General features: G+C 42.0%; 1 protein-coding gene across 1 annotated transcript; it reads right to left on the bottom strand.

Moving 5' to 3' along the window:
* Positions 1–13,065: 13,065 nt before the first annotated feature.
* On the bottom strand, positions 13,066–13,596 carry LOC140860726 (secreted RxLR effector protein 78-like). Its single transcript, XM_073263735.1, has one exon. It carries the CDS (start codon positions 13,594–13,596, stop codon positions 13,066–13,068), a length of 531 nt encoding a protein of 176 aa, XP_073119836.1.
* Positions 13,597–14,078: the final 482 nt, after the last annotated feature.

Raw genomic sequence — 14,078 nt, 5'->3', positions numbered from 1 at the left:
ACCAGACGGTCTTGTGGTCCAAATTTTTTATTATGGTCTTCCTCACTCAAATCGCACCATGTTAGATGCAGTTGTAGGTGGAAATTTGTTATGAAAATCACCAGAGGACGGATATGAGTTAATTGAGGAGATGACATCCAGTAGCTATCATCCTCAATCAGAGAGGAATGCGGCCAGGAGACCCGCAGGAATGCATCAAGTTGATGCATTCACCTCAGTAGCAGCTTAGCTTGAATTCATGAATAAGAGGATTGAAGAGCTAACTCTAAGGCAGTCTGCGATTCATATTCAAGAAGTGTGGTGTGAGAAATGTGGTGCTGAACACTTCACAAAAGATTGTCAGACAGGCAATCCATCATATTAGCCAGATGGAGGATTGGTAAACCATGTAGGAAATCAGAATCACCCCAGGAATGATTCATTCTCAAACACATATAATCCAGGGTGGAGACTGTTGGAACACGTTCTTTCTCCGGATCGAAAAAGAAAGAGATACCCGTTGCAGCGGAAGTTTTAAAATTTTATATGGAACGATTCCATATGGGTATCAAATTCCTACGATTAAAATTGATAACATAAAATTTAAACAATGTAAATTTTACCTTAAAATCTCGAAACGAGATTATGGACACCAACAGATTAAACTGCTCTTGTTGTATATCCCAGGAACTGATGAACGAACGTTTCTTCAATCAGGTTCACGAACAGAAGTTTAATCCCTCTAGACTGCACTAGAAAGTCTATCAGAAGTTTCTACGAAGAGAAATAACAGATTTGATCTGCTAATTCAGACTGCAAATTAAAAATTTGCAGACTGAAAAATCTCAAAGACAGAGGGAAAGGGGCGGCCGAAACTAGAGAGAAACTCTCTAGGTTTTCGAAAATTTTATTTTTTTTTATTTTTTTTTTTAAAAAAAAAACACCGCCGGAAGCGGGAGGTTAGGCAGACCCCTACCTGTATATAAACATAAAAAAGCGATACAAATAAAACCTAACGGAGGAGGGGGACTAGGCCAAGACCTCCCCAAAAGGCTATACAAAGGTAATAAGAACATCAGAACAGCTAGGGTATCGAAAAATATACAACCAAAGCATCCCTAGTAAATAAGTATAAACAAATAAGATCAAAGATAGCTAACTAAGTCAACGTCTGCAGTCATCCTCAGCAGCAAAAGCTAGAAGAGAACCACAGCTCGGCCCAGAAAAATCAAAAACGGACACTGAGGCGCGAAGAGTGGCTGGTATCAACCTGTGCAGTAAAACCTAGAGGAGATCCACAACTCCAGGCCAGCAAAATCAAATCCGACGCTAAAGCGCGAAAAGAGGCTGGCACCATCCAGAGCTGAACAACAGATCAAAGCTATGCAAGAAATATGTCCAAAAGTCATGATCAGCTGGGAAGTCACTATACATAGGCCGCGAGGAAAAAGAGGAGCGACCGCAAACCAGCAGACCCAGAGCAAAAAAGCAGGAAAATGGCGAAGGAAACTCAAGCCATAACCTAACTCCCAAGAAGACTAGAAATCCAAAAAGCGAGTGGCACGAGAGACCGCCCACAAAACATCCAAACAACAGCAAGAACCAGGCAAGGAGAAGCACAGAGAACTCCTGGTGATCCATCACCCTGAAGAAGCTAAGCAAGCGACAGGGGAACATACTAACTCCAAAAACTCCGGAAAAGGGTTGGAGAGCTCTACCTGCAAAGAAAAATAAATAGCTACATATATCTAAATCTAGGATGACCTAGACCAAAAAGGAGAGAAAACAAAGAAAAATAAAGCCCAAGAGAAACGGCTATAAGCGAGCATGAGGCTCTAAGAAAACCTAGATCTAAGGTAAGGAAGCCCGGAAGAGTCAGAACGGGCCAACGCAGCGATGGGAGTGGTTAAAGGAACACCAATCTCCAACAAACACTGCCTATGATCATGAGCCTGCCGCGCCAACGCATCCGCAACCGAATTCCCTTCCCGATAGATATGCGAGAAATGAACCGGCCTATTCCGCACCAAAACACGCGTCCTCGAAACAATATGGTCCAAATCCCAACCCCAAGACCCTACCAGAAGAATCCCGGAAAACCGCCCCCCCCCCCCCCCCCACAGACGACTCACCCGGGTTACCTCTCGAGCTCCCATTCACATTGAGCTTGAAGGACCCATGTGGAGGCCTCAACCAACGGACGATCGCAGTCTTGTGAATCCGTTGGAGGCCGACCGAAATGCCCATCTTCCTCGCAGCCTGCAAAGACCCCAGCCAAAGACGGGGCTGGATAACAGTTGCGGAATGAGCAAGTCTAAAATAAGACAAAATTTGGAACTTAACCTTCTCCGCAGAGTAGGGTAAGTAACGGTGCTTAGTATCATTGCGTGCAGTCCAGAGGAACCAAAGCACGACAAAAAGAATGAATTCTCTCACATTACCCCCCGGAGACCACTCGCGACCCCTTTTCCAAGCACTGAGAAACTGACTGAAGTTCTCAGTGGCAGGGATGCGAACTCAGATAGCCCCAAAGAAATGCCACACAGAGCGGGCGATGGGACCGTTGATGAAAATGTGAGTGAATGTCTCCGACATCTCACAGCACTGGCACTTGGACACAAGAGAGAAACCCCGCTGCTGGAGCACCTCATCCACAGGAAACCACTGATGCCAAAACCTCCACAGAAAGAAGGACATGGTGGGCCTCATCCAGCGTCCCCAACAGGGAGTAAAGATATCCGAGACCGAGCCTCTCGGTCTGACCTGATCCCAAGCAGATCTCACAGAAAAGGCACCATCGGTGCTGTGGATCCAGATAGTCGCATCCGGCTCATCCACCAAAACAGGAATCTGAACGATCTCCTCCGCCACCGCGGGAGCGACGAAAGCGCAAAGGAGATCAAAATCCCAGTCTCCCTCCAAAAGGAAGCTGAAAACACGCACACACCGATCCCCTCTAAAATTACACCTGCTCGACAAAGGGGCATCACCCAACCAAGTATCATCCCAAAAAGAGACATCCCCAAGACCAATCCTCCACCAGATACCAGGCTCCGCACGAGGTCTAATCTGGAGCAAGCGCCTCCAAGTGGGGGAAATGGCTCCACGAGAAGGAGCACAAATAGGGCTGACAGTCCGGCAATACATCCTCAAAAGGAATCTCGCCCAGAGAGAGGAACCCTGCCGGAATCTGAACCAAAACTTCATGGAAAAGCTGTCAACAATGTCCTTGAGCCTGCGAAAACCCAGGCCTCCTTCTTTCACAGGGAGACAGGCACGAGACCATCGGGCCCAGTGCCACTTCTTCTCTAAGGGTCTGGAGCCCCAAAGAAAAGCATTGAAAATACGCTCCAATTTCTCCAAAACTGCCAAAGGAGGCTGGATCACCTGGTAGAGATATATCGGGATCGAAAGGAGCACACTGTGGATCAGTGTCATCCTACTCCCAAGAGCAAGGGAACGGGACTCCCAGCCCTCCAGCTTTTTCCGGACCGACTGAAGAAGAGGCTCAAAGAGAGAGCACTTGCGGTTCCCACGGAAAAGAGGAGCTCCAAGGTATTTCAAGGGCAGCTGCCCCTCCGCAAATACAGTGATTTGCAGCAAACGGGAGCGGCGACGAGCGGTCCAGCCCAGAGGAAAGATCATAGCACTCTTTGAAAGAGTGGGTGCCCGGTGAGCCAACTTGTGGCTAAGGGCTTTGATGACTCTTTGTATAAACAATCTTTTGTTTAATATAATTTACATTTTTATTAATGGCAATGACTTTATCTTTCTTCATATTGTGATATTGTGATATACTATTTTTGCTTTGATAAAGACCTTGAATATACTATAGTGTATGTAAGATGTGGTAGTACATGGGGATGTCTATCATGAAACACATCTTATAGTCACTGTATATTTTAAACTGTTCCTAGTCGATTGAGCCGTCCGATAATAAGGATAAGGATCGCTCGAGTTTGAGACTAGCATTTGCGATGCAGAGTACCACGTTTCATTGGTAAGGAACATAGAGATGTTCGAAGCATGCAAATGGATATTCATACGATTAATGATCGAACTACCCTATCCGGACTTTCCAAGTGGTTATCACTTATCAAGTGGATAAAGTCCGCGGTTTTGGTTGTACACCATTAGTCCTTACTACTTGAAACATCATTGAGACTCTATATGCTAGTACTGTGCTTTGACTCGTTTACCGACTCTATAGGGGTCATTAGGTGTCGGGATTGGGTACAGTTACAACACATATAGGAGTCGATGCTTTGTTGTCAAGGATTCACCACATACTTGCGAGTGTGGATATCCTATGCGATCTGAGGAGATATTAGTGTGACGAATCTCTGGCCAGAGTACATGATGTGTTTTAAGAAATGGTTTCTTAGTAGCACATGCGATGTCACTATTTGATCTTCAAGATGTATTGCATAGTTATCGAATCTCGAACGACTCTCGATTTACCAATGGTTGTTGATTCGATCGGGATATATGGATGAAGGGACCGTACTGTATGCTAACCAAAAACTATTGGTTCTTGCAGGCACTATCAGTGATACCTAGGGAATGATGGGGCGATGTTGCTAGGCGCTCTTACCATGATTCGATGGGAAAGTCAGAAATTGTTGTTCCGAGTCACAAGGAGTTGTGAGCCCACGGCTAGCTGTATCCCTGAACCATTGAGGGTCACACAGAGTAATAGATTTTTAATCCCCGTTGAGATAGTTAAATTTAAAGAGTTAAATTTAATGAACAAAGAAGTGGGACTTCTTATTTAAGAGTAGAGGAGTAAGATTTCCTAAAATGACATAGGGATGGGCATTTTTGGAAATCACTGAATTCGGATTCAGAAAAATTTATGTTGACTTTAAAAGATGCAGAAATGGTTTCAGTGCACATTGGTGAAATTGGTTTATCAATCTGAGTCACGATGAATTTTATATTAATTTCTGAACATGCGGGCTTTGCTTGTCAGGCTTGAACTTATGACTAATGGGCCCTAAGCTGTTAGCAGCCCACATTATAAATAATTTATTACAGTACAGAAATTACACAACAGAGGCTCACAATTTTCGAAAACCCTAGTTTTTCTCTCTTAAAGTGGCCGCCCCCCTCCCCTCTGCTCGGGAAAAATCCAGCCTGTGAATTTTGAATTTTCAGTCTGGTTTAACGGATCAAATTCGTTAATTCTCTTCGTAGAAACTTCTGATAGATTTTCTAGTGAAATCTATCAGAGGGATTAAATCTCTGTTCGTGGACCTGATTGAAGAACAGTTCGTCCATCAGTTCCAGGGATATACAACAAGAGCAGAGTAATCTGTTGGTGTCCATAATCTCGATTCGGGATTGGAGGTAAAAATTTATAATTGTTATTTAATTTTTACACACACAATTTAATCGTAAAGTTTTGATACCCATTATGGAATCGTTCCATATAAAAAATTTTTAAACTTCCGCTGCACCGGGTATCAATCCTGATTGATCTGATCACCGTTCTCCAACAGTGGTATCAGATAAAGGTTGCTCAGATCAAGCGATTAAATTAATCGATTGTACAAAAATTTTTAAGCCTCGGTTTTTGAAACAAAATAAATTTTTTTTAAAAAAATACAAATAAAATTTTTCCGGGCAAAACACGGGTAGCGATTGGATCGCTGCCCCAGGCGGCGCACGGCGCTGCCCAGCGCAGCGCTGGGCGCTGCGCAGGGCAGCGATCGTCGCTGTCCTAGGGGCAGCGACGTGCTGCCCGGCCCGAGACCCTTTGGGGCGCGGGCAGCCCGGGAGCGTCCCGGGCGGCCCGCGAAAAATTAATTTTTAATTTTAAAATTAAAATTTAAACATGTTAAAATTATATTTTTGGTCCGATCGAAAATTGTTTTTGATTGGTCCACGAGGCGTCGGATCGAATTGTTCGAGTCCGAAAATTTTAAAATTGATTTTTGGATAAATTTGAATTTTTGGAAAATTTATAGATTTTATCCGTTAAATCAGATTTTATGAAATTAATTATTTTTGGTACAATTGATGATAAGATATGATCTTATGGAAATATTGAGTAAAATATGATTTTATGTATAAAATTGGATTTTATATGTAAAATATGATTTTATTTGATAAAAAGATAAAATATGATTTTGTATGTAAAATAAGATTTTATATATGGAATATGATTTTATCCTTTTAAATTTAATTGCCATTGCATGTTATCCAATAAATTAATTTTGAATTAAATGTTATTGGATAAGGATGATCGATTGCCATGACCAATTTTGTAGGTGTATGTTAGGAATTTACATTTATTTTTATTGTTGTTGGATTCATTAATGGGCCTGGTTTATGGCCCAATATGAATTGCCATATGTAATAAAAGTGGGCCTGGTTTATGGCCCGTTCCCACCCCTTAAAATGTATCCCCTACTTGTCATGGTTATTTATTGTAAATACATTAGACTTAGTGGGAGATGAAGATTTGAAGACGGAGGTGGGCCCAGCAGACAATAAAGACTGAAAAAATGTAAATTGGAAGCTCAATGTAATAGGATTGCATTGCATACCTGCATATTACCTAGGATTGGACTTAGACTCGTGATTGGCAACCACGGGTCGATTAGAAATGGAATCGATCATCCTATATAATATATGATATTATAGTTGTATGCATGTTTTAAACAAAATTGTATGAATCACGCAAGCATACAAATTTTTTAAATTGATGAGACAAATTTTCAAAATTAAAATCCCTCATTTTAAATATGATTTAAAATTGATATCAAGATAAATAAAGGAAATTTAAATATTGTTTAAATGTTCCTACCTTCCATCAACGATCAATGTATGAGATGCTACCCGCGGATACGGTCCGGCTCATATTATTGGGGGGGCCCGTTCGTCGGAAAGCTGTACATTGGATCGACACATGTTGTAAGTTGGGTGGAACTCCCATGGGATCGGCTCATATTATTGGGGGATCCACATGGCAACCGTCCATCACAACTTAATATTGATGGGTCATCTTGACATGTCACAATAAACGGCGTCATATTATTGGGCCCTTATTGGACATGAGGTAAAAACGTGGAGGTTGCTTTGGAAGCAATTGGGCTCTACCTTTTGAAAATTATTGTTGGCTGATATTATTCAGGACCATAGTTTGTCAATTGGACTCCATGTTCCCACTAAGGAAAACAGTTTCCCGTTTTCACTAGAGGGTAGTGAAATCGTTAAAATAGTGGGAGTGAGATTCATAAAATAAATTTCGCCTATTTTATGTCTAAGTAAATTAATTAAACAATCACTGATTATTGTCTGTTTCTTTTCAGTATTTCATTAAGATGAATTCGCGCAATCCACTATTCTCTATCCTCGAACAAAATAAATTGACTGGCGCAAACTATACGGAATGGTTCCGTAAGTTGAAGATTGTCTTGACTTCGGAGAAGATGCTCTACGTGTTAGAAAAATCTCCTCCGAAGGAAGCACCAGCTGACATAAGTCCGGAAGAGTTGGCCAAACTTGATACATGGTGGGACCATGATATCAAGGCCAAATGCTATATGCAAGCCTCGATGTCTGATGAACTCCAGAGGCGATTTGAGGACACCGTGAATGCTGCTGACATTCACGTACAACTCAAGGAACTTTTTGGGGCTCAATCGAGAGCTGAAAGGTTCGCTACTGTAAAAGAGCTAATGACGTGTCGCATGCGTGAAGGGACTTCGGTCCGTGATCATGGGGTACGAGTGATTTGGCTCATATAGAAGTTGGTAACGCTTGATTTGGTGTTGGAGCATGAACTCAACGTGGACTTATTACTTCTATCTCTTCCTTCTTCGTTTGACGGATTTGTGGTGAATTTCAATATGAACAAGATAGAGGCCTCCCTTGAAGAGATGGTCAATATGCTTGTAACATATGAATCCACTTTAAAGAAGGATAAACCGGCTTTCTTGGTGGGCTCCTCTTCTTCTGCTAAGAAGGGGCCAAGTACAAAGGGTAAGAAACGTTCTGCCCCACCCAAGAAAACCGGACCCGAGAAGAAGAACAAGACAACGGCTTCAAACATGGAAAAGTCCAAGGATGTTTGCCATTACTGCAAGAAGCCCGGTCATTGAAAACGTAACTGCAAGGAATATCTAGAGCAGTTGCGAACTGCGAAGGGTATGTTCTATATTGAAATAAATGTTTTACTTAATACTACTTCTTGGGTATTGGATACCGGATGTGGATCTCACATTTGCAATGATTTTCAGGTGATGACAAGAAGTCGCAAGCTTAGAATGGGTGAGACCCAGCTGAGGCTCGGAAATGGTTCCAGAGTTGAAGCTAAAGCTGTGGGAGATGTTTATTTAATTTTGCAGAACGATTTTAAGTTACTTTTGAGAGATGTTTTATTTGTTCCAGATTTGATTAAAAACATTATTTTTGTTTCTATGCTTGATAGAGATGGTTATTCTTGCAATTTTGTGAATGAGATTTGCAATATTTACAAGAATGAATGTTTGATTGGAAATGGACAACTTGAAAACGATCTATATAACTTAAAATTAAAAGACGTTCCAATAAATTATGTTGATAAACCGGTAACAACAAACAAAAGGAAAATCGATTGTCAAAACCCGGCAAACCTTTGGCATGCTAGGCTAGGTCATATTTCCTCAAGGAGGATGAACAAGCTAGTGGGAGAGGGCATGTTTGATATGTCTGATATTAACTCTCTACCTACTTGTGAGTCCTGCCTGAAAGGAAAAATGACTAAATCTCCTTTTAAGGGGAAACCTGAGCGTAGTCAAAATCTGTTGGATTTGATCCATACAAATGTTTGTGGTCCATTTAGAATTGGTACTCAATATGGTTACACCTACTTAATTACCTTTACTGATGATTATTCTACGTATGAGTATTTATATTTAATGAAATATAAGTCTGAAGCATTTGAAAAGTTCAAAGAATTCAAGGCTGAAGTGGAAAACAAGCTAGGTAAAAGTATTAAAGCACTTCGATCGGATCGAGGTGGAGAATACTTAAGTACCGAGTTTTTGGACTATCTGAAAGAGAATGGGATTCTCTCTCAGTGGACTCCTCCTATGACACCACAGCTGAATGGTGTATCGGAGCGTCGTAATCAAACTTTGTTGGACATGGTTCGATCCATGATGAGCTTCACTGAGCTTCCACCTTCGTTTTGGGGCTACGCGCTTGAAACGGCGGTGTTGTTGTTGAACAACGTCCACACCAAAGCATTGGACAAAACACCATACGAGTTATGGAATGGCAAAGCTCCTAAGTATTCGTACTTGAGGATTTGGGGATGTCCTGCTTACGTGAAGCAGACAGTGGGAGATAAGTTGGATAGTCGATCCACCTTATGTTATTTTGTAGGGTATCCGAAGAATTCAATCGGATATTATTTCTATCATCCTGCTGAAACAAAGATGTTTGTTTCAAGGAATGCCACCTTCTTGGAGAAGGAGTTCTATTGGATAAGAAATGCGAGATGATGGAACTCGAAGAAATTCGAGAAGAACCCGAAATACAAAATAATGATCCTACACCTCAGGAACTATTGATAGACACGCCTATACCTAGAAGATCCGAGAGGACTTCTAGACCTTCTATTCGATATGGTCTTCTTCTTGAAGGGGATCAAGATGAACCCGATGTTGGATGTGATCCAAGAAACTTCAACGAAACAATTTCTGATGCGGATTCAAATTTATGGCTTGAAGCTATGCAGTCGGAAATAGATTCGATGCATACAAACCAAGTTTGGTCTTTAGTAGATCCTCCCGATGGAATTGTTCCAATAGGGTGTAAATGGATCTACAAGAGAAAGCTTGGGCCTGATGGTAAGGTATTGACCTACAAGGCGCGATTGGTGGCGAAAGGTTATACTCAAAGACAAGGAGTTGACTATGATGAAACCTTTTCACCAGTTGCAATGTTCAAATCCATAAGAATCCTTATTGCCATAGCTTCTTGGTATGACTATGAGATATGACAAATGGATGTGAAGACTGCATTTCTTAATGGAAACATTAAGGAAGAGATCTATATGATGCAGCCTGAGGGATACACATCCATGGGAAGCGAGCATAAGGTATGCAAGCTTCAGAGATCAATCTATGGTCTCAAACAAGCATCAAGAAGTTGGAACCAGAAATTTGATGAAACAATAAAGGATTTTGGTTTCATCAAGAACCCGGAGGAACCATGCGTGTACAAGAAAGTAGTTAAGGATGCTGTGACATTCTTAGTACTTTATGTTGATGACATCCTACTCATTGGGAATGATGTAGGGATGTTGCAGTCAACAAAGATATGGTTATCAGGTAGATTCTCGATGAAGGATTTGGGTGAGGCATCCTATATTCTAGGGATACAGATCTATAGAGATAGATCTAAGAGAATGATAGGACTCACTCAAGCAACCTACATCGACACCATATTGAAAAGGTTTTCAATGGATGGGTCCAAGAGAGGACATCTACCTATGTGTCATGGAGTTTCTCTATCCAAGTCTATGTGTCCCAAGACTGATGAAGAGATAGAGAAAATGACACATGTACCATATGCGTCAGCCATAGGTAGTATCATGTATGGGATGATATCTACCAGACCGGATGTAGCATTTGCTTTGAGTGTCACGAGCAGATATCAAGCGAATCCCGGTCAAATGCATTGGAAAGCCATCAAGGACATTCTTAAGTACTTACGAAGGACTAAGAATATGTTCATGGTATATGGAGGAAGAGAACTAAAATTGGAAGGATATACCGACTCTAGCTTCCAAAGTAACGTGGATTACTCGAAGTCAACCTCTGGATTTGTGTTCATGCTCAATGGCGGTGCTATCTCTTGGAAGAGTTCCAAGCAGGACACCACAGCGGATTCCACCACTGAGACAGAATACATTGCAACATCAGCTCCTGCTAAAGAGGCCGTTTGGATGAGGAATTTCGTCCAAGAGTTGGGCGTCATTCCTGAAGTTGTTGGTCCAGTCCCGGTGTACTGTGACAACACGGGTGCCGTTGCTCAGGCAAAGGAACCAAGGTCTCATCAAAGATCCAAACACGTACTGAGGAAATACCACATCATCCGGGAGATTGTGGAAAGAGGAGACATCACTGTCGAAAGAGTGGCCTCTGCAGACAATATCGCTGATCCACTTACTAAGCCCTTGCCAGGACCATTATTTGACAAACATCGTGAAGCAATGGGTCTACGTAGTATGACTAGTTGGCTTTAGGGCAAGTGGGAGATTGAAAGAGTGGGTGCCTGGTGAGCCAACTTGTGGCTAAGGGCTTTGATGACTCTTTGTATAAACAATCTTTTGTTTAATATAATTTACACTTTTATTAATGGCAATGACTTTATCTTTCTTCATATTGTGATACTGTGATATACTATTGTTGTTTTTATAAAGACCTTGAATATACTATAGTGTATGTAAGATGTGGTAGTACATGGGGATGTCTATCATGAAACACATCTTATAGTTACTATATATTCTAAACTGTTCCTAGTCGATTGAGCCGTCCGATAATAAGGATAAGGATCGCTCGAGTTTGAGACTAGCATTTGCGATGCAGAGTACCACGTTTCATTGGTAAGGAACATAGAGATGCTCGAAGCATGAAAATGGATATTCATACGATGAATGATCGAACTACCCTATCCGGACTTTCCAAGTGGTTATCACTTATCGAGTGGATAAAGTCCGCGGTTTTGGTTGTACACCATTAGTCCTTACTACTTGAAACATCATTGAGACTCTATATGCTAGTACTGTGCTTTGACTCGTTTACCGACTCTATTGGGGTCATCAGGTGTCGGGATTGGGTACAGTTACAACACATATAGGAGTCGATGCTTTGTTGTCAAGGATTCACCACATACTTGCGAGTGTGGATATCCTATGCGATCTGAGGAGATATTAGTATGACGAATCTGTGGCCAGAGTACATGAAGTGTTTTAAGAAATGGTTTCTTAGTAGCACATGCGATGTCACTATTTGATCTTCAAGATGTATTGCATAGTTATCGAATCTCGAACGACTCTCGATTTACCAATGGTTGTTGATTCGATCGGGATATATGGATGAAGGGACCATACTGTACGCTAACCAAAATCTATTGGTTCTTGCAGGCACTATCAGTGATACCTAGGGAATCATGGGGCGATGTTGCTAGGCGCTCTTACCATGATTCGATGGGCAAGTCGGAAATTGTAGTTTCGAGTCACAAGGAGTTGTGAGCCCACGGCTAGCTGTATCCCTGAACCATTGAGGGTCACACAGAGTAATGGATTTTTAATCCCCGTTGAGATATTTAAATTTAAAGAGTTAAATTTAATGAACAAAGAAGTGGGACTTCTTATTTAAGAGTAGAGGAGTAAGATTTCCTAAAATGACATAGGGATGGGCATTTTTGGAAATCACTGAATTCAGATTCAGAAAAATTTATGTTGACTTTAAAAGATGAAGAAATGGTTTCAGTGCACATTGGTGAAATTGGTTTATCAATCTGAGTCACGATGAATTTTATATTAATTTCTGAACATGCGGGCTTTTCTTGTCAGGCTTGAACTTATGACTAATGGGCCCTAAGCTGTTAGCAGCCCACATTATAAATAAGTTATTGCAGTACAGAAATTACACAACAGAGGCTCACAATTTTTGAAAACCCTAGTTTTTCTCTCTAAAAGTGGCCGCCCCCCTCCCCTCTGCTCGGGAAAAATCCAGCCTGTGAATTTTGAATTTTCAGTCTGGTTTAACGGATCAAATTCGTAAATTCTCTTCGTAGAAACTTCTGATAGATTTTCTAGTGCAATCTATCAAAGGGATTAAATCTCTGTTCGTGGACCTGATTGAAGAACAGTTCGTCCATCAGTTTCAGGGATATACAACAAGAGCAGAGTAATCTGTTGGTGTCCATAATCTCGATTCGAGATTGGAGGTAAAAATTTATAATTGTTATTTAATTTTTACACACACAATTTAATCGTAAAGTTTTGATACCCATTATGGAATCGTTCCATATAAAAAAATTTTAAACTTCCGCTGCACCGGGTATCAATCCTGATTGGTCTGATCACCGTTCTCCAACACTCTTGGCCACATTAACGAGCTGGCCCGAGCAATTTTCATAGTGAGCCAAAAAATCTTTGAGACGCTGAAGACCACGGGATCCCCCATTGGCAAAAATAATGACATCGTCAGCATAGGCCAAATGGAAAATCGACAAATCACACCCAGACCGATACCTCAAATCAGCATGCTGGAGGAACAACCGGTCCAAGCCACGGGACAGATACTCCGCTCCAAGAACAAAGAGTAGGGGAGATAATGGGTCACCCTGTCTCAGGCCCCTCGAGGAAGAAAAGAAACCAGCAGGGGTTCCATTGACATTAACCGAGAACTTGCAAAAAGAAATGCAAGCCCTCACCATTCTCACAACCTGCTCCGAAAAACCAAACCTTCGGAGGACATCCAGAAGAAAAGACCATTGGACTCTATCATAGGCCTTAGCCATGTCCAATTTCAGAATGACATTACCACCACGGGTAGGGAGATTAAGACTATGAGTGAGCTCATGCGCGAGAAGGATATTGTCAGCAATCATCCGCCCCGGCACAAAGCCACTCTAACTCTGAGAAACGAGTCTCCCCACCACCGACCGCAGACGAGAGTATAAAAGCTTCGAGATAATCTTGTTGGAAACATTACACAAGCTGATGGGACGGAAGTCCGTCCAAGCTTGCGCACCCTTGACTTTGGGGATCAAAGTGATCGTGGTGGCAGTGAAGCCCTGGGGCATAAGAGAGCCCCGAAAGAAATCAAGGACAACATCCATGACATCATGCTGCACAAAATCCCAGCAGCTCTGAAAGAAAACCGAAGAAAACTCATCGGGGCCCGCCACACTATCCCGAGGGATGGAAAAGACGACAGCACGTACCTCCTCCAAGGAAGGTGCGGCGGCAAAGCTATGGTTCTCCTCCTCCGAAATCTCCGAGGAGAAGCCAGAAAAATCCGGAAGATCCAGGACAAAAGGATCTCCAGTGAGGAGGCGCTCGAAATAGGCAGCCCCAGACTGCTTGATGT

This window comes from Henckelia pumila, chromosome 1 (assembly GCF_033568475.1).
Source record: "Henckelia pumila isolate YLH828 chromosome 1, ASM3356847v2, whole genome shotgun sequence".
In the NCBI taxonomy this organism is placed as follows: Eukaryota; Viridiplantae; Streptophyta; class Magnoliopsida; order Lamiales; family Gesneriaceae; genus Henckelia; species Henckelia pumila.
Note: the sequence above shows the minus strand (reverse complement) of the source record. Positions and strands in the feature narration are given on the sequence as shown.

Excerpts from the sequence above, each read along its gene's own strand:
- LOC140860726 (XM_073263735.1), bottom strand. The coding sequence starts at position 13,596 with ATGATTGCTGACAATATCCTTCTCGCGCATGAGCTCACTCATAGTCTT.